This window comes from Rhineura floridana, chromosome 1 (assembly GCF_030035675.1).
Source record: "Rhineura floridana isolate rRhiFlo1 chromosome 1, rRhiFlo1.hap2, whole genome shotgun sequence".
Classification (NCBI taxonomy): Eukaryota; Metazoa; Chordata; class Lepidosauria; order Squamata; family Rhineuridae; genus Rhineura; species Rhineura floridana.
Window position 1 is genome coordinate 151,816,525 of NC_084480.1, and position 21,327 is coordinate 151,837,851.

General features: G+C 46.6%; 1 protein-coding gene across 1 annotated transcript; it reads right to left on the minus strand.

The window, feature by feature from the left end:
* Positions 1-15,213: 15,213 nt before the first annotated feature.
* Positions 15,214-20,942, minus strand: LOC133389964 (uncharacterized). The gene is made up of 2 exons (XM_061637801.1): positions 19,932-20,942; positions 15,214-16,358 (listed from the first exon to the last, which is right to left on the minus strand). Exons 1-2 carry the CDS (start codon positions 20,350-20,352, stop codon positions 15,754-15,756), a joined length of 1,026 nt encoding a protein of 341 aa, XP_061493785.1. The 5' UTR covers positions 20,353-20,942; the 3' UTR covers positions 15,214-15,753.
* Between the last annotated feature and the right edge of the window lie 385 nt (positions 20,943-21,327).

Sequence of the window (21,327 nt, forward strand, 5' to 3'; positions counted from 1 at the left end):
TCTTGCAACAGTCATGATATATAATATTTGTGTTTGAGATATTTTAATATTTTCATTTCATTGAGTATAATTTAATAATACCTAGTAATGGATGTCTTCCTATTTCTACCTGGGACAGTTCTTTAATAGTAGTAACCATTTGTCAGTAAACATTTGCCATCCTGCACCTCTACCACATATAGAAAAAATCCCTCTTTCTTTCTGACAAATCCAGCATTTACCATTCCCTATTTTATTAATAATTTTGCTCTTCTAAGGGGCCCAAAGCCATTGAACTGCCATTTTAAAGGAGTTCTTTTTATCATTAGTAGCTACTTAGAATCATAGAAGTTAGATCCTTTCCTAAATAAGTGTTGCTATACTTCTTTTGGTATTTCTATTTGCATATCTTTGTTCAACATATAATCACATTCCTTTTTAAGTTGTTTTTTAATCAGTATTTGGTATATCTTAGAAATCCATCCAGGTTTTGTTCTTTTCTCGTAATACTGCAAAATCTGCCTTCTCTTTTCTTAACTCTAGTTTTTGTGCCATCTTGGTTAAATGTGACCTTATTTGCATATAGACATTTCTTCATTTTCTTAATAACCTGCTCAGACCTTCCTGATTGCTATCACTCTTGGTATGTCTCCAACTTTTTCTCTTTCCACATCTGGAAGTTTCTCAGATCATCTATCAAGAGTCTAAAGGGGAAGTCTATGGTGTCAATACGTGCCTATATTGACCCCAAATTTAAATACAGGTGTTAATTATACAACTTTCTCCATTACAATTCCTTTTACTCACCCATAACCAGTTTTTAATAGCTTTTCTAAAGGAACATTCTTCCCTTGATCTAACATATTTCCCACCTGGTTAAGTCTATTGTACTACTAGCTGTGTTAAGCCTGTTGTTTTGTAAAAACACTCGGTTTCCTAAGCCCACCTCTCTCCTAATTCCTCTACTTACTGTTCATGATGCTCTTGTATTTTTCCTTTGCCATATAGAGGCAACAATTATCTTTTTCCAGTCACCCACCATTTTTTTTTATCCTGGGCATGAAGAGATTTTTAAAAAATAATAGTATTTTAGGGAGAACATTCATTTTGACACTTAACCTTCCAAACAGGGATTCACTCACATCCTTCCATTTTTCTCGATGTTGAACTTGATTCTGTACTCTCACATGATACTCAAACCCAGATATTCCTTTCCTCAGTTTTATCTGTCCTTAAATTCAAGGGTAATAATATCTCACTTTCAGTTAGATTTATTTTATATCTGACCATCTTCCATATTTCTGTAAAAACATTTTTCCAGCCTGCAATTTAGTATACCCTGAGACAGACAAAGGGAGAATTCAATACATTAAAAATAATTAAATGTGAGTGGGTACCATGCTGTGGTGAAAGGCGGGTCCAGGATATGAAAAAGTTGAGGATGACTTTTCGATGAGATACTGCCTCTGATTCACTGGTGGGATTGGTACCACCAGAACTGGGGTGGCTGATATGTGGGAATTCCCTAAGCACATTTTACAGATGTTCTTAAATTCAAAACAGCATCTTTACATGAGGTGCTGCTGGGTCAAATTTGTGTTTGTGTGTGTGTGCGCAGCAGATACCAGGACATTACCCAAATAGAGGTTCTACCTTTATTCTACTCACAAAATACCAGAGCTTGGAAAAGTTACTTTCTTGGACTACAACTCCCATCAGCCCACTCCAGTGGCCATGCTGGCTGGGGCTGATGGGAGCTGTAGTTCAAAAAAGTAACTTTTCCAAGCTCTGCAAATGCTAGTTTGTTTTTCTTAGATTACAGATGGCACAAACCTGGCCCCTGAAGCGCATTTATGTGGCAAGCCATATCCCCACTATATTTTAGTCGAAGTATGCCAATGAAATGTGATGAAATGAAGTCCACACCATAGATTTACAGCACATAACTTCCCTAAAATAATCCTGTGAACGGTAGTTTACCTGTCACCGAGCTACAGTTCCGGGCATCTTAACAAACTACAGTTCCCAGGATTCTTTGGGGAAGCGATGTGCTTTAAATGTATGGTGTGGATGTGATGTTCATGCAAGATGTCTTTTTGCAATGGTTGACCTTTGTTGTTTACTGGGGTTTTACTGCACAGGTTTTTTAAAAAAATTGTTGTAAACCAATTTGATGTTTTTAAATGAAATTGCGGGAAACAAATTTATTTATAAATAAATAAAATAAAATAAACTTGCATTGTTATCTCACCAGTAGTCTGGAAAGGGAAAAGACTACTACCAATCTGCCTCATCATGCGAGGATCTTTCAGGAAGAAGTGCAGGCTTCCCAGCCAATAATCTCTTGCAGTCTGAACACACCTGCTCCATATCGTACTTGCAGGTAATGCCAGCTTTATTATAGTGCTTGACAGTCTGCGAGAAGGTTGGTTTGTCTTCCATCCCCAGATAGTGTGTGGGGAGAATATAGTGGGCCCTGAGATTACAGAAGCTGGCAGTTGTTGGTCTAGATCAAGAGGAAGCAGAAGGAAGGTTGGGATTATTGGTTGATCTCTGGGTGATTTGCGGTAGATCAACAAAGGTTTATGACTCCCAGTTGTTTAACAGCCAAGTGACTTTTCTATTTAAATTAGGGTGCTGAAACTAACCAGGAGTGTACTTTTGCACGAAAGGAGTATGAGCCCGAATCAGTTCTGGTAGTGAAAACAATTCCTAGGCTCAGAATGTTCTCAGAGGCTCCTTGTGCTTTAATTCTAACAGTGTGTCTTTTGCACTGCACTCTCCAGCTGGTAGATCTTGGGGTTTTCGTGAAAAAACAAAGTAGACCAGACAAGCCTGAAGCCTTCCTAGGTCTAGATGGTGCCTAAGATCTTATATCTTCAGTATTGCTGATGGATTTGCAAAGGTAGGCAAGCATTCTGTTTGTTGCTCCCTGAGAAGATGGTGTTCTTAATAGCTGCACTGGAGTGTTGCTGCCATCTTAATATTATATTATACCTTAATTTTTCTTCTGGTAATCAAGGCTGGGTTCCTGCCGGTTAGCATTGCAATGGGCCCTACTTTGAAATAAGATGCCTGAGAGTGGTTGACACCTGTGGTGCTCTGGCCCTTGGGAAAATTTGTTAACCTTCAAGAGAAGTCTGGGAGAGGGGAATACTTTCAAGTTTTACAGGATGGTGAAGTTCCCTTTGGTTCTTCTAAAAAGTATTAGCAAAGGTCAGATTAACAAGTCAACACTGAAACTAGAGATGAGCAAGATTCCTCAGACTGAAGCAGAAAAGAAAAGAAGGAGGGAGGGGATTGGGTGTGGGGATGAAAAGCCGGCAACACAACCTGGCTCTGATCCTTCTCCCTGGTTGGGCCTGGGGCATACTTGATAAGGTGAAGGGAAATTGTAAAATTAGACCTGGCAACCTTCACAGAGAGGCCCAGCACAAGCCCCTTGGCCTGAGGGAAGCTGAGAAAGTTGAGGAATTGTGGGGGAAAAGGATCTTGGCAGCCTAACTTCCTGTGGCGGCATCCAAGGCTAATTAGTTTTCAGTGTTCTGTGTGTGTTTGAATGGAAACGAGCCAGCACTGAGAGGCACTAGATGAGGAAATCAAAACCACATGGGCTGCAAAAGAAGAAGAAGAAAGGGGGTGTCCTTTCTAGCTACATTTCTTTTTTTCAGGAGGGGGGGTTGGATCGTTTCTTTTCATGAGCGCTAAATCACCACCACTCCCCTGTCTATCACATCTCACATCTGCCTCAGAACTCATTAAACATCAAAAGGCGGCTCTATCAGTTCTGCTTAGTTAGAAGTCTGAGTTACTAGAAGTGTAACCAGAAAAGATTTTGTATGTTTTTAATAATAGCTTAAGGAACTTCTTAGCACTCAATAAATTACTTAATCCAACAAACTCTTCCTGTGGACCAGCAAATGTTTTACAGACAGGATAAACACTGCCTTAACATGCTTGTGGTGAGCACACAGCCATAGACAGAGCAGTTCAAACGAAGCTTTAATTCATATTTCATTTCCAAACACAAAGGGAAGGGTGGGATATAAATCAAATAATAAATAAATAAATAAAATATTTTATATGCCTGTATGCATGTGCTAGGGATGGGCAAAAATTTTGATTCAGTTCACATATCAAGCGGAGTCTATCAAATCAGCACTTTCCAAAACAATATGAGAATCAAAACATAGCCATCCTTTGAAATTGGCACTTATTTTGCAATGCAGTTCGCCAACCAAACAATATTTACAAAAATGCATATGTTAGGGGAAAGTGTGCATAAAAATGAATACATGAGTGAAAATAACATACAAAAAATGCATTGTATGATGGGAAATAGCTTGCAAAAACATGTACCTTTGTCAAAACTGCCTATAAAAATGTGTTTATTAGGAGAAATTCACACTAAAATGCTGGAGAATTTTCATGAGATTTTTTTTTAAAAAAATCACAACTTGCTGAAGAAATGGGGAGAATTAAAGTTGGAAAAAATGGAGAGAATTGCAGTGAACAGATCTTTCCATTGGTAGAGCCTGCTCACATCCTCTTAAGAACTTCTATGCTTATGATTATTCCAAATTTAATTTTACATATTACATACCTACATCATGATGTGGTAGTTAACATCTTACCTCTCACCATTCTTCTAAAGGCTCCCAGGTAATCTGGGGAGAAAGAATTACCTTGACAACACAGTGCAGTTATTTCTACTGTTTAGTGGGTAGGCTAAGGCAGAAGTTTCATGTGACATGCTGCGGCATACATGTTTCCCTGAACCAAACAAAAACAGCCACCAAAGGCTCCAAACTGAGTGGAGGATTTTGGCAGGAAAGAGCTGCCTAACCCTTTCTCCTTCATACATTTTCCCATGCAAGATTGCTGTGCTCCAACCTGCTTTTCCACATATAAGGGAAAGGATATGGTTACCCTCATGGGAAGGAGAGCAGCTGGGGGATTCTCAGTTGAAAAATGACCAGAGGCAAAAAGGTAAAGCAGTCGCTCCCCACCACTGGGTCTCAGCTCAAGATTGCAGCCTTCCACAGCTGCTATTCTTTTAAAGTTGGGGAAAAGCATCAGAGCTTGGAAAAGTTACTTTTTTAAACTACAACTCTCACCAGCCCCAGCCAGCATGGCCACTGGATTGGGCTGATGGGAGTTGTAGTTCAAAAAAGTAACTTTTCCAAGCTCTGAAAAGCATACATATGTCTACTTATCATGTATAATTTCAGCCAGAGTGTCTATAAAGAGTGTCATTTTGTCATTCGTGCACTGAGTGTGCACAAATGACAAAATGACACACAATGCACAAAGAAAAGAATATTGTAGTTGTTAAAGGCCATTAAATTGCACTGAATATAGACCAGATGCATTTTCCCCAACAGTCTGTTATTTAAACCATTCGCTATGAATTTTCAGATTGCCCTGCTCACTGGCAGCAAATCCATGACTCAATCCTGGTTTTCCAAACCACAGCTGTTCGTAACAGAGACACAATTAGCATATTGTTACTCACACTGACAGCCCACAAGCAAATAGCATGGCAAGTTGGGAGAGGGGTCTGTGAATCCAATCCAAGCTCACAGTCTCTGCCGAGAGTGGGAACCTCAAGCCTCACCAAAATTGCTCAGTTTTGGTGTAGGGGTGTGATTTAACTCTTTGCTAACTTTTGGTCTGGCAGACTATCCATGCTCTATCAATTATATCATATATCTCCTCAGGCTCCTATAATGCTCTTTAATAAAGTTACGTGAGACAATCTTTCGGCATTGTGCTTGGTTAGATAGATTGGCAATTGGTAACTCCAAATTTTCTAAGTGGTATGGACTTTTCAAACAGGACCCTCAAAGGGCGAGGTACCTGGCCCAGCCCTTGGCGATAAACCTTAGGCAGGCATTTACGGTGCTCAGATTTCAAACGATACCGAATGCAATATTATCAGGTCACTACAAGCAGGTCCCATGGGGCCAACGGCTTTGTATTTGCGGAGCCCCCGTGGTTGAAGACTTGCCCCACTATCTCTTGGAGTGCCCTTTGTATTCCCATCCCCGGGCCAAATGTCTGAGCGGTTTGTTGCCACGGCAGGGTCTGGCTCAGGCTCCCCATATTATTTCCCTCCTCCTTTCTGATATTGACTCTACGGTCACGTACAGGGTTGCCCTTTTTGCCCTAGCGGCGCAGAAGGTTCGGGCGAAGTTCTTAGCAGAGCAGGAGTCAAATCGTCCGGGGGTTACACAGGGGCAAAAGTTTGATATGCCAGCTTTGGTTAAGTTATTCAGATCCGGTCGGCACCGGTAATTTGGACCCATTTTAAAAGTTTTATATTTTATCTGTTTTATTGTGTTCACAATTATGTAACTCATACATGTGCTGGGCTGGCATAATAGGAGAGGAGACCTGCCTCACATTTTGGTCAATCCCCCTCCCCCGACAATGAGGAAAAGGTTCCATTCACACAAATGGGACCTTCCCGTCCCGTCCCCCAAACCTCATGGCCATGCATGGAGGTGGCAGCAGCTAGAGAAGGAAGAGTTAAGTACTGCCCTCTCCCCAATATTGTGCCCCCTGCATGACAGTCAGGCTTAGAAAAATACCTCATTTGTGCAAATGGGATGTTTTTTCTAAGCCTAATGGTCGGGACGGGGGAGGGACAGGCAGACAAGGGAAAATGGAGAGAGCAAAGTGGAGGTTTAAGATACTGCGCATGAGTGGGAAGATGTATGGATGTGTGTGATGTGGGTAGTGTGTGGATGTCCCCAACTACTTTTAGCTTTGGCCCTACCTACCCCAATATATACCCTCCAGCCATTTTATCCTGAGGGGATGCGGTCCATAACTTTAAAAAGGTAGTTCACGACAGATGCTCGTGGAGGTCACTGATTCATAGGGTCGCCATAGGTCATAATCGACTTGAAGGCACATAACAACAACAAAACCCCCTGACTTAGCACAAAAAATGGTGCTATTTGATATATTTTTAAAAAATTGACCCAAGGGGAGAAGGCTAAGAAGGTGGTCCAAATTTAATGCCAGGTACCTGCTTCTGTTGTTTTCCCTACATTTAAAAATTTTTCATAATAGTGTTTATAATTCAATGCAGTCTTTAAAAATCTAACCTTTTCATGTGGGGGGAAAAATCAAGCCTTTATAGAGGCAGTGATCCTCTTTCAAATTCTCAGAGTTATAGGCCGTGCTGGGATTCTCTGGGAAGTCATGGCAAAGCCAGTAGGCCTGAGGTTTAACTTGTGTGTGGCTCAGAACTACTGGGGGCCAATGTATTAGCAGAAGCAGAGCTCCACCTGGAACTTGGAATACTAGAGGGATGTATGATGACAAGTGATACCATTTGAAAGCATTCCTTCAAATGGCTTGCTAGTTACGTTGCGACTGAAAAATAATTGGAGGAATTGAATTTTTACTGTTTTGAAACACACAAATTAGGAACATGTTCCCAATTCTTCCTTTGAAGTTGAATCACCTGATGTCAAAAGACATCAGGTGATTGACACATGGGAGGCTCAGCACACCTATCAAAGTGATCTGTGGGGAGTTCTGGATCCAGCCTGCCATCTGGATTCGATTCCCCACCTTTGCTCGAAAACCTTTATGAATATTCATCATCAAGGCAACACAAAATAACATTGCCGTCAATGGGATGTGGGAGGGACCCCTCACTGGATCATCACCTTGTAGTGGTGAGTGGGCTTGCGTGTTCCAATGAACCCTGTGAGCGATGCCGTCGGGAGTCATGTACTCCCAGCAGGGTCACCCATGGCGGTAAGGTCAAGGGAGAGGAACCAGACAAAGAACAATCCAAGAAAGTCCTCAACGGCAGAACAGGCGGAGGATAACAATGTGTACATTACAATGGCTGTGAAGGCGGATGAAGGCTGCAGCAGATAAAAGACTTCCAGTCATCATGGTATCCATGCCATTGGATCAAAGCCTTTTTCAGTCAAGATTTTGTGTTGATCGTTGTGTGCTGATCTCCTCACATAAAACAAATTCACGCACAGGCGTCTTCCAAGTCACTTATGGACCCACTGTTAAAGACCTTATCTTGGAAGACAATCTTACTCGGCCATGAGTGATTGCCAATGAATGAATGAATGAATGCCCCTACAGTGCTGACACAATTAGGCAATGTTCCATGTCCTCCTGCATTGTGAATGGCAGTGAACCCTCCCTTGCAGTGCAGTGTAGAAAGACAGGGAGCATTGCCTAGCTGTCTTCGAGAAGCATACCTTTCTTCCCTGCCTCACACAATGGACAGATACTTTCATCCAGGTTTGCATGTCCTGAAAAAAAGCCAAAAGAGAGAAGAAGCTTTCCAAACAGCCTCACCAAACCCCCACATATTTTGGCTTAGCCTTAGAATACCTTAGCCTTAGAAGAAAAGAACAGTCATTTCCAAATCGAGTGAAGTCCTAGTTCCCTTCTATTTGGCACTGATTAGGCCTCATCTTGAGTACTGTGTCCAGTTCTGGACACTGCACTTTAAGAAGGATGCAGACAAACTGGAACAAGTTCAGAGGAGGGCAATGAGGATGATCAGGGGACTAGAAACAAAGCCCTATGAGGAGAGACTGAAAGAACTAGGCATATTCAGCCTTGATAAATGAAGCAGGACCTCCTATATGCAAAGCATGTACTCTACCTCCAAGCTATGGCACAATAAGAAGTAGACAGGTGTCACAGCACACCTGGTTCAGCTCTTGCCACTGCTATGAATTCAGTTGGTGCTCTATGTACATTCAGTTAATGAACTGGTAAAAAGTCAAAAGGTGAATTAACTAAACATTTTTTTCCATCAGTGGATAGCCCCAGTATATCATAACTGCGATTCTGAGATTTCCCCTGTACAAACTCCTGGGAATAAGCAGAATAGAAATGGAAACTATCAGAAAAAATATTATTCCTTCCCCAACCTTCCATCCTCATGATAGAAACCTGAGAAGCTGCTTTTTCCTAGGTCACAGTATTCGTCTATGTAGCCTAGCCTTGTTTACTCTGACTGGCAGCATTCTCAATTATCTCAGGCAGAAGTCTTTCACATCACCTGATCTTTTAACTGGAGATGCTGGGGAATGAACAGATCCACACCATACATTTAAAGCACATGAATATCTCCAAAGAATCCTGGACTGTGCTTTCTCCCTTATCTTAACAAAGATAAGATAAGATACTTTGTTAAGTATCTTAACAAACTACAAAGATAAGATACTTTGTTAAGTATCTTAACAAACTACAATTCTCATAATCCTTTGGGGGAAGTCATGTGCTTTAAATGTGCATTGAATGTGCTTTAAATGTATGGTGTGGAACTGCACCTAGGGTCTTCTGTATGCAAAGTATGAGTTTTACCACTGTGCTATAGGGACCCTCCATAGGGAAACCATAGGAGATGATGTTCATTTCTTGGCAATTTGAGACTTGATTCTATATTGGGTATACAGTACCAGCTGCTCTACAATATATCCCTACAATACCACAAGATACAATGTTTCAACATATTTTTTAGTCTGAGATGTATGGAGCTAGAACACCATCTTCTACTTATGGGTACTTTTCAGCTGCAATCTGAGGATGTGGACTAACTTTATGGTGGACAAACATCAATGATTTGTGGGGGGGGGGTTAAATCTGATTTTTTAATTTATGTTGGAATGTTTTATTTAAATAGGATTTTTGTTTTTTTAGAAAACAATATAATAGCAATTTTCACTCATCATATCTTATTATGAACATGCTAAGTCTACACTTACCATCTTATTAAAATGAATCAATGACTCTATCACACTCACACAGACTGAGTTATCTACCAATCAAACATAGTCATTCGTTTCAGTTTTTTATCTCATGAAAATGGCTCTGCCCAGCCTAACTGCGAACTATTGCTTCTTGGAAGTTCAGGACTTTCCGTTTCTGTTTCTCTGACTAACTTTATGTGTGCAAAGACACAGGTTGGATGGGAATGGGATTGTTGTTGTTCTGAGCTTGTGGTGGTGGAGCTGGGCCACACAAGGCAAAGGAATTAGGACAGAGACAATACAGAAAAGGACAGTTGGAGGCAGAGTAGAAAGGAAAAGTGGAGAGGACTGGAAAGATAAAAAGGGAAAGGCATTATGGTACAGACACAGCTTCCAGTTCCTATATATGCACCCACACTTCTGCCACAGAAGAACTGTCATGGCTTCTGGGCATAAGGGAGAATCTACCTGGGAATATTTTGAAGAAATTCCTTCCCTGGGCAAAAAAGGAAAACATGCAAAGTGTGAACAGTGCAAGAGGGAGTTGCAAGGCCTAGCTGCAAGAATGATGAAACATCATAATGAAACCTGCTTTTTGGGAGAAAATGATGTGGATGAAGCTGTGGATATGTTTGAAGAACAATGTGGATCAACTGGTTAGTAAATTAAATAATTTGCTTTGTAATTCATTATCTGAATGCATCATTTGTCAAGACCAGGCCTTTTAGTATTAGTGTTATTCCACAAGCTGTTTGTTGTTTTGGATGTTTAGGGGGAAAAGGCTTAGCTTCTTATGGCTTGTTTAATCAGTTAACTAGGTTCAGAATCTATAACACATGTTTATGGTACAGAAAGATGCAGTTAAGAGTTGCCACTGGGTGTCATTGTCTTATTTTATATTACATAACATGCCCCTTCTTTTGGAACATCGTAGCAGACCATAATGGTGACGATGCCATAAGTCTATCCTCTGTTTTGCTTCAGCATAACTTGTCTTCCCTAGGGAGCTGCACTGTATACTTGTTTTCTGAAAAAAACAATCATCTGCAGCTTGACATAGGCAATATTATGTACTATTTCCTAAATTAATAAAAGTCAAGTTATCTAAACAGTTACACAAAGTGTACCCTCCTTGTAAAATGCTATATTGAGTTGTAAATTAACATGTTTTAGTAATAAGATTTGCACCATTGTTTAAGAAATATGGGAAGAACTGTAAGTGACAAACTTGATTTAAATCAATGATTTCTCTTGGTGATTTAAATCAATGGTTGAAATTGCCTTGATTTAAATCAATCCACCCTGACTAATTGCTTGAAGGACTAAGGTCTACCATGTGTGCCCTAGATCCTTGCCCTTCCTGTGTGTTGATACACCCCACAACTAGGGTGAAGATATGGGGATCGGAGGCGGTGAATATCTCTGAGAGAGGGTGTGTTCTCTGCTGCCTTAAAGAAGGCAGTGGTGTGGCCTTGATTATATGGTTTAGCGGTTCTGCGTTTTTAATTAATAGAGCTTATTGTTCTTAAAGGGCTGAATTTTATTTGTGATTAGTGTTATTGTTGGCTTTTCTGTATTAAAGTTAATGGTAGTGTTTTGGCGTTTAAAATGGATTATTTAGTATATATTTATGTGCTGAAAGCCACCTTGACATTAAAATCTATGAACAGAAAATCTGTGACATCTATAAGTAAATAAATAATCTTACATTAGGTCCTTGGTTAACAGTGAGAGGCCCAGTGCCCCATGTCCCTCAACCAAGGGGGCTGGTGACAGTTCTTTTTCTAACAGGTGCAGCTGGGCAGCTAGGCAGTATCTTTCAGGTGCCTTATAATGGCTGACCCCTTACAATAGCCAGATATTCTGGCATACATGTACTTTGGAGAACCAGGGTGGTGGTGGGAAGAGGTGGGGGAGAAAGTCACTAAAGTCAAGCTATACATTGGAAACCCCACCCCCAGTTTGCAAATGGACTATTTTTGCAAACTGATCTTGTTTGCTGCGAGCTTCTGTGGCTTTTCCCAATAATGGATTTTAAAACAAGCAGCAGCAAATATAACAACATTGTTATTGATGACTTCTTATATCTATACAGCTGAAACGTGTATTACTTTTAACTTCTGTGTCATTGAGGATGAAGGTAGTGAAGGTAGCCAGTAAGATTCATTGTTTGATTCTTACCCAGTCTCCCCCTTATATCTGTTTTTTTTTAATCTCTGCGACTTTAGCCAAGCTCACGGTTCTTTTATTGCCTCAGGCAGGCAAAAAGTATCCGAACGCCGGCACACTGAAAAAGTGATCGAGATATGAGGAAGGGGCCGGAGGTGGGGAGAAGGAAGCAAAATAAATTGGTCAATTGTGGGTCAAATAAGTTGGTTAACTGTTGGTCAAACAGGCTAACTCAGACTTTCCCAAATGTTGGGTCCCCACATTTTGGACTACAACTCCCATCAATCCCAGCCAGCGTGGCAAATGATCAGGAATGATCAGGAACGATGGGGACCTAAAGGTTTGGAAAGGCTGCATGGCTAACTGTAGGGTCAAGAACTCAGCAGACAGCAACATCTAAAGCTTGAAGATAAATTGGGTTCAGTTTTCAACTTTCAAAATTATATCATATAGGTCAGCTGGGGAAAATATCAACTTCACAAGCCTCATTTAATTGTGTGTGTGGAAAAAACTTTTGTCTCTTCTCAGACAGATGATAACACTGAGGCAAGATGCCTACTTGACTGGCAATTACTTGTCTCATTTACTTTTAAGTTTTTTTAAAAAAAATTCAGGCCATCATTAGAAAATAGGAAAACAATAACGCTATTTTTTGGCAACAAAAAAGGATGCAACTGGAAAAGCAGAAGATAATGAACACTAAATGCAATGGACTGTAACCAGCTGCCAGTTCATTGAAATGACAACTGAACCAGCACCAAACTATAAACTACATCACTGGTGGTGAGATGTTTTGCCTGTTCTCCTATTTCTTCCTATCTATTCTGAGGGTGAGCCGTTTCATAATGTTATTTTTTCTTTTGCTCCTGATCAAATGAGGCAAAAACCACTTTCTTTCTTTGCTTTTCTACAGAATTCCGCCACATATTCTTGATTGCTGCACTGTAGCATATTGATACATCTCATGTCTAGCTTTCTCTACCCAAATGTCATGTCTCACACAACTCACTTATTCAACTTCTGAGGATTGTCTCAGTGTAATTTGTATCCATGACATCATAACATGCATCATTTATTATGACATCCTTTCTAGCCCCTTTTGTTTGTTCTTCAAGCTTCTTGCTCGTGCACACAGATGATTTTTATATGATAATTCTTTCCTTATTTTTCCTTTTTCCTTTTCTGTCCAAAAATTATTCTGCTTTCTACCACATTGATGGCAGTGGGAGAACATGCATGATTATTTGTCTTGAGAAGAAACAACAACTTTTGCTAAACCTTACATATACATCATTCATAATAATCATCCATCATAAGTTCTTTACATGTGTGCATGTCACCAACTAATGATCATCCATGTTTTTTACCTTTTTTTTTTTTTGTGGAAAAAATATGTGTACAAAGTCTGAAGTGAGATCATCCCACATGTGTTGTCCCCCAGGTATGTCTAAAATGGAAAGTGAGCCTCACTTGTAATTGTGAGTATATAGGAACAGGCTATTTAATTGTAGCTTGACAATCAACTTGGATGATGTTCGCGCTAAATCATCGCTGACAAAAATATTTTGCTGAAATCCCTAAAGCCAAAGCCCAGCTACACAAATAAATACTGTAGGAAAGCCTGACAGAAAGACATCTAGGCCAATCTCTTCCAGATGGCACTGATGGATGGCTTTGTGCTTCTATTTATTTGGTTTCCCAGGCAATGGTGTCTTGCCTTCACTGTCCATCACTTGATTAGTTTTGATCTGGAGGCTGACCTTGTAGTCTTTACAACACTAGGTGGGCAATTTGGTAGGTTTATTTCATGGATTGGGTTAGGTACCAGAGGCCAGCATTTCAACCTCAATAGTTCATCCCCTTTACTGTCAGCATAAAGAGACTCTCTCAAGTTTGTGAGGGCATAATCTCCTGGAAACTTTTCCAAAATGAATGGGGCTTTACTTAACTTTGGCTGGATCATACCCAAAGCTTTTAATTTGGGTTAGATTGATTTGATGAGATTAAAAACAAGACTTTTTTATAAGCATATGTCTAAATAGACATCCATGCGAAGTGTACAGTTTTTAAATTCACTGGGGAGGGGGCAGTTACCCAAAACAGCATTTCAAAATGATGGATTACATCACATATACAAGTAGCCAGTGAACAGCAGCACTTGAAAAAAAAAAAAACACCTTTTATTTTACTCCTGCTTATCCGTCCTTCACAGTAGACCCTTGGTATTATTTTGAAGGAAATGCAATGTTAAATAGCATTACAGGCAGGGCTCATATCACACCACAAAAGTGCTGCTGTAGATGCGATGCTGACTATCCCCCTAACCACAGCAAGGCTGAAGCCCTCTTTCTCCCTTCCTCCACCACTGTCTAATGCACTTCTAATTCAGTGGAGCTTGCACAGAATAATTTCCTGATGTTGGGTTGATTGATAAATCCAACTGCCCTTCCCCAAGAAAAAAAATCTGTGTCCAGAGTTTACCACAGTTGGCACTTCAACAATAACGCTGGCTTGTGGTCTGGGTCCATTGCAGTTTTCAATTGCGGCCTATTGCCGAAATAAAACACAGACACCATTGCTTGGGTAAATGATGGGCCACTTTATTTAAACAGAATCAATTGAATAATGAACCTGCAGAAGGGAGATTAAGGGCGGGGCGTTCTGGAGATCCAGGCAAAGCCTGTTAGCAGCTATCGGGCGATCATGCCCTGCCTGAGCCTGGGGCTGCCCTGTGCCAGCCCCCCAGCTCCAGCCACACCCTGAAGATGTGTAGGGGGTCCAACCCGCATCACCGCCCCTCGGAGCCCTGAAACTCTGAGCGGATGAGGCACGTTGGCCCCAAAGGCGGCCCGTACCCTGTCCCCGGGCCGTGTAGCCCTGAGCTGCAGGCCTCCGGACCGCCTGTCACCCCCAAAGGTGCCTAAAGGTGTCACCTAGCTGCCCTTTCCCTTTAACCTTTCCCCGCACTTCTTCGCTTGCATCCCAAAGTGACCGTTAACAATACAAACTAAACAGCCCAATCAGCCTATTGACCCCAGGGGCACCCGTGCTAACCCTTGACCCCTCCCCCCAACCACAGTGTGGAGTAGGCAAAAGAAACCTGCCAGCAAAGCGAGGCAGGCAGGCCAAAAATTCCTAGTCGGCCCCGTAGCGACCAAATGGATCACACTGCAGCAGAGGGAGGGTCGGGCGGGTGCCGCCGAAATTTGAACTGGATGGCGGGAAGCAGGCGGGGCGGCCTTAAATAGCCTTCAGCCGCCCTGCCTCCCTGCCGCGTCACACGACGGCGCGCCAGCGCGCCGTGTGTGCACGCATCCCATCCAAGATGGCGGCCGGGACATCGACAGCGGCCGCAAGCTCGTCCCTCTGCCCGGTAGGTCCCAGGCACGGAACGGGATTGCGGCCTATTGCCGAAATAAAACACAGACACCATTGCTTGGGTAAATGATGGGCCACTTTATTTAAACAGAATCAATTGAATAATGAACCTGCAGAAGGGAGATTAAGGGCGGGGCGTTCTGGAGATCCAGGCAAAGCCTGTTAGCAGCTATCGGGCGATCATGCCCTGCCTGAGCCTGGGGCTGCCCTGTGCCAGCCCCCCAGCTCCAGCCACACCCTGAAGATGTGTAGGGGGTCCAACCCGCATCACCGCCCCTCGGAGCCCTGAAACTCTGAGCGGATGAGGCACGTTGGCCCCAAAGGCGGCCCGTACCCTGTCCCCGGGCCGTGTAGCCCTGAGCTGCAGGCCTCCGGACCGCCTGTCACCCCCAAAGGTGCCTAAAGGTGTCACCTAGCTGCCCTTTCCCTTTAACCTTTCCCCGCACTTCTTCGCCACAGAAGGGGGACAAGCCTCTGCTTAGTCCCCCTTTACCCCACACCCGATAAGAATCTGGTGTAAACCCTTCTGCAGGTCCCTTAGAAAGATGTCGTTGCCCTTGTCCGTCAAATGGACGCCGTCAGGCCGAAACAGCTCAAGCTTGTTGTGGCCCACCTCTGGGTGGTGGATGACAGAACCTCCTAAGTCCCTAAGGGCCCTCTGAATTTGCCTGTTCACCTTTTTCCGTGCCCTGTCCATCCCTCGTGGGTCACCGGCACAATTCCACCTCCTGCGCGGCAGGATGTCTGACCACACTAAGTGCACCCCCGGCCAGCGACGTGCAATGGCCCGGAGGTCACCGCATGCCTGTTCAATTAGGGCCTTGCCCTTTAACAGACCCAAGTCGTTGCCCCCGAGGTGGATCACCAGCACCTGGGGCGCTGCCACTTCCACAGCCGGTTGAAACAAGGCTGGCAGGAGCCCATCCCAACGCATCCCCCGACGTCCCAGCCACCGCACTGCGGCCCATTGACTGAGCCCCAGCTGCGTGCCGAAGCGAGACTTCGCCGCCCTGCGGCCTGCCCAGAACATCATACTGTGGCCACATAGGAGGATGCGTGGCTGCTCCGATCTTGTCCAGCGATCTGTTGAAACAACAACGACATTGGGTAACAATGGGGGGGGGCCCTGGGGGGGGGGCAAAGTCTAGCCGCTGGCGCCGTGTGTGTCAGCAAGTGGTCTAACGTAGGCCTTGTACGCGTCCGAGGACCACCCGCCCACGGCCTGAAGCCTGTCTTTAGTAAAGCCCAATAGGGCCGCCGTGGAGGCCGCGCCTATCCGGAAGGAGTGTGTCCCGAACTTACTGGGGTCCACGCCTAAGTTCCCCAGTGCGGCCTTCGCCACGGACCAGAACTGGTATCTGGTAAGGGGCTGGGAGTTCCTATGTATGAATAGGTACCCTGACTGCGACCCCCTCGCTGCCACAAAACCGCGCAGGGCTGTTACTGGGCAGAGTTCTTGCTGCCGGCATGGGGCCAATACCACCAGGCGCCCCTTACCATGCTGGTCCGTTTTAGACCGCCTGAGCCGCAGGATGGCCCGCTCTGCCCTCCAGCTGAGGTCGGAGACTAGCAGGGCTCGGAGGGAGTTATCCCTCTTGGAAGCTGCCACCACCTCCCCAATTCGGAAGGCCCCAAAAAACAGAGTGAGGGCCGTAGCATGATATAGCAGGGCCTCGAAAGGGGAAGAACACAAGTGCTTCCACTGTCCCTGCAGGCCAAACAATAGCTCTGGGGAAAAGGGGAGGCGGGCATCCGGGGGGCAAGGGCGCTCGCGGGACCAACCCTCCAGCATCCGGCGCACCCTAAAGTCACCCGTGTAGTCCTGAAAGCCCCGTGCCTTCGCTAGGAAAGCGAGGCCTGAGAGCTTACCTTTGATGGTCCTGACTGAAAGGCCTCTCCGTTTCCCCTCCACGCAGAACTCCATAAGCTGCTCGACCGGGATGGGCCACTCCTGGACGTAACCCCTGGACTCTCTGAAGTTAGATAGATCCCTACCTGCCCCCTGGTAGCTGGCCAAAGTGCTGGGCGCCACAGAAAGGCTTATGGCCCTTTCTGATTCAATCCTCCAATCTCCCATAGCGCTGGGGGGAACGCCTCCGGCAGAGCCCTTGCCCACGGTGCCAGCTGGCGAAACTTCTCCATCTGGTTCCGTGATAGAGCATCAGCAATACTATTGTCAATACCCGGAACGTGGCGCGCCAGGAACTGAATATTATAGCGAAGACATTGGAGCACGAATGCTCGCACCAGAAGCATAACGTTGGGGTTTCTAGAGGACAGGGTGTTAATAACGTGCACTGTGGGGAGGTTGTCGCACCAAAAGTGGACTGAGGAATTACACAGCTTGTCGGGCCAGAGGTGTACGGCCACGACAATGGGGAAGAACTCTAAGAACGTCAGGTCTCTGGTCAGGCCGGCCAGTGTCCAGCCCTGTGGCCAGCTGCCGTGGCACCATGAGTCATGCAGAATGACCCCAAAACCGAAGGCACCCGAGGCATCGGAGTGCACCTGTAGCTCTGCCTCCAACAGGCGATCCCTTCTCCATAGGGAGACCCCATTAAAGTTCCGCAAGAAGGTGGACCACACTGTCAGGTCAGCCCTAAGAGCGGCTGTCACCCGTGTGCGGTGGTAGGATCGTGATAGGCCAGCCATGGCGTCATATACGCGCCGCAGGAAGGCGCGGCCGGGCGCTACAACCCTGCAGGCAAAGTTCAGCTGGCCTGCCAGCCGTTGGAGAGTGGCTAATGTCACCTTATTAGAACTGACCACCTCTGAGATCTTCTCCCTGAGGGCCCCCAACTTGTCCTGAGGAAGCCTGCAGCATTGGGCCACCGTATCTATCTCGATGCCCAGAAACGTGATAGCAGTGGATGGGCCCTCAGTTTTTTCGGCCGCGAGGGGGACGCCCAGCTCCCCAGCCAGCCCCGCGAAATGTGCCATGAACGCCCTGCAGGTGCCTGAGTCCGCAGGGCCCGCAAACAGGTAGTCATCTAAATAGTGTACCACTGATTGCAAGCCTGCGCGCCTCTTGACCGCCCACTCCAAGAAGGAGCTGAAGCGCTCGAAAACAGAGCATGATATAGAGCAGCCCATAGGCAATGCCCTGTCCACGTAATATTCACCATCAAAAGCCAAGCCCAACAGCTCGAAGTCCTGTGGGTGGACCGGGAGGAGGCGGAAAGCAGACTTGATGTCACACTTTCCCATAAGGGCCCCAACCCCGCAGTCCCTGACCATTCGCACAGCACAGTCGAATGATGTGTAGCGGACTGAGCACAGCTCCGCTGGGATAAAGTCATTGACTGACTCACCCTGTGGAAAGGACAGGTGGTGTATCAGGCGAAATTCACCTGGTGCCCTCTTGGGGACGAGGCCCAACGGGGAAACTCTGAGTGAGGGGATGGGTGGTGCAGCAAAGGGGCCCAAAACCCGGCCGGCTACTACTTCCTTCCTAATTTTTTCTCTCAGAACTGATTCCATGCCTTCCACTGACTTAAGGTTGCAGGACATGAAAGGTCGCCTGGGACCTAAATAGGGGATCCGAAAACCCACTGTGAAGCCTTCTAATAAAAACTGGGCATCTAGGACTAGGGGGTAAAGGTGGAGTAAGTGTCGGAGCTCGGCAATTTTAATTGGGCTGGGGCCCCTTTCCCTGAGCTGCGCCTGCAGCCCCTGTCCTCCTTGCGCCAGCCGAATCCCTGTTTCCACCCCTGAAGGGGCGGCCCCTGGGGCAGCTAGTGCAGGCGTGAGGGCCCCCACATATGGCACATTCATGTCTGAACCTGCACGGGCTCCGACCGCAAAGGCCACGCGAGCTGAACTCCCAGCAAAGCAGGCGGGGTTGAACCCCCTGCCCCGCAGGCCCGCGGGAAGCAGTTGCTGATGCCTGGCGCGCCAAGAGATGGCCGCTGTCCGCCCTATCGCCTGCCATGGGTCTAGAATGCGCCATAAATTGCAGCCACAGGTCAGCCTCCTTCTTGTCCCAGGGGAGGGATGTATCAAAAGCCGCCCTCATACGGAACGCCTGGTCGTAGTCCAGCCATGCCGTCCCTTGAAACTCCGAATAGCCCCGGTATATGATATCGAGGTATTTGATCAGTACCGAGGCCCTGTGAGGCTGCCTCTGTATTACCACCCCCATGTAGGTAAGGAATGCAGGCAGCCAGTTAGCCCAAGAGCGCTCTACCCGTCGGCGCTTGGGCCTATCGGGCTCTGCATGTTCTCCTTTATCCTTATCCTTCCCAACCGGCTCCCTGTACAGGAGCGAGAATAGGTCCACATACTCTCCCCTCCATATTCTGTCCTTCGTAGCAGGCAGAAGATGAAAACCCAGTGGGGCAGACGTTTCCCCAAAAGGTATGGCCCCCTCTCTGACTGATCCCAGGGGGTCGGATATCTCTGCAGGGGGGTTGGCAGACAGGGCGGGCTGATGTCCTCCTTCCGTCGCCGTCCCAGCGGCGAGGTGCCAAACCTGCTCGCAGGCCTCCCTTAGGGGATGCTGCTGCTGTGGCGTAACCTCCCCCCCGCCGGCGGGGGTCCCTGCCTGCCCATATCCCTCGGTTACCGCTGGTGGGGAAAAGGGCCAGTAGGGGTACCCCCAGGGGGCCCAGCTCCACTGCTGCTGTCCTTGTTGTTGTGGCATGATAGAGGACTCACCCTGTGTGCTTTCCGCCGAAGGTCCTTGTGCGGGCTGCATTGTTGGGGCTGCTTGCAGGGTGGGAGTTGCGCCTGGCTCTATGCTGGGCGTCCTCGCCTCAGCCCTGAGCCCGGCCTCCAGCACATCCAGTCGCGCTAAGATGGAAGCAACAGCCCCTGCATCAGCACTGTTCACTGGCCGCTGTGTTTTCCCCCGAGACCGTTTGGGTGGTGGGTCTTTCTTCTTCCCTGTCACAGGTTGGTCCCGGGGTGCATTAGGGTGGCTTGAGCCATGTTCTAGGGCTTCCAACCTGGCTAATATGGCCGCCCATGGTGGCCCCTCCCCACTCCTTGCCCCCTCCGCCGCTGGGGGTGGGCATCTCCCCCCTGCTCTGGGGGCCTTTCCCTTCCCTTTTGGCCCCCCTTGTCCTTTCTTAGGCATACTAGAGGGAGATAGGGGGCCCCGCTTGCAAAACGACGTGATTACAAAGCGTTGTGAAGGAGCCCGCCTGCTTAATCAATACCCCCACCCGGCACCCAATTATCCTGGAGGGTAGCCTAATTGCCCTGCACGTGGCAAGGATTGATGGTTGGGTCGTGCCCCACCTACCCCCGCGCTAATTAAAATTAACAATTAAATTTAAAAGTTGCCGGCCAAAGGCCGCCTAGCCTGTGGTCCTCGCCGTGCTGGATCCGATCCTGCGCTGCCGCCTCGTCGTGACTGCCCCAGGATCCTCGCCGCCTAGGCCTTGTTGCCCGCCGCCACTGCCTCCCTGTCTCTCAATGAGGTTGGGGGGGGGGCTCGCTGCCGCCCAGCCACCCTGGCCACAGGAAGCCTCCGGAGGCCCACGTGCGCCGGCAGAGAAGCCGCCGCCGAAGCTGCTGCTGCCGAAATTGCCGCTGAAGGAAGCCGCGCCTTGCCGAAGCTGCTGCTGCCGCGATCGCTGCCAAAGGAACCCCGCCGAAGCTGCCGCCAAAAGGAGCCCGGCCGAAGCTGCCGCTGAAGGAAACCGCGCCGAGCCGAAGCTGCTGCTGCTGCGGCTGCCCCGATTGCCGCCGAAATTTGAACTGGATGGCGGGAAGCAGGCGGGGCGGCCTTAAATAGCCTTCAGCCGCCCCGCCTCCCTGCCGCGTCACACGACGGCGCACCAGCGCGCTGTGTGTGCACGCATCCCATCCAAGATGGCGGCCGGGACATCGACAGCGGCCGCAAGCTCGTCCCTCTGCCCGGTAGGTCCCAGGCACGGAACGGGAATCTTTCAGAACACGTACCAGTCAATCCATAATTAATGAACAGGCAACATTCCTATGATCACTCTCTTTAGCTTTCATATTCTAAACCATAAACAAATGAAAAGAAAAAAGAACCCAGAGCTGTTTATGTAAATCTCCCCAAATTAAGTAATTTCCTCTCTGT

Bases quoted from the DNA above. Each gene is read 5' to 3' on its own strand.
- LOC133389964 (XM_061637801.1), bottom strand. From the start codon at position 20,352: ATGCCTAAGAAAGGACAAGGGGGGCCAAAAGGGAAGGGAAAGGCCCCC. The intron at 16,359-19,931 runs GTGAGTCCTCTA...TTGTTTCAACAG, and splicing joins TTCGGCGGAAAGCACACAGG to ATCGCTGGACAAGATCGGAG.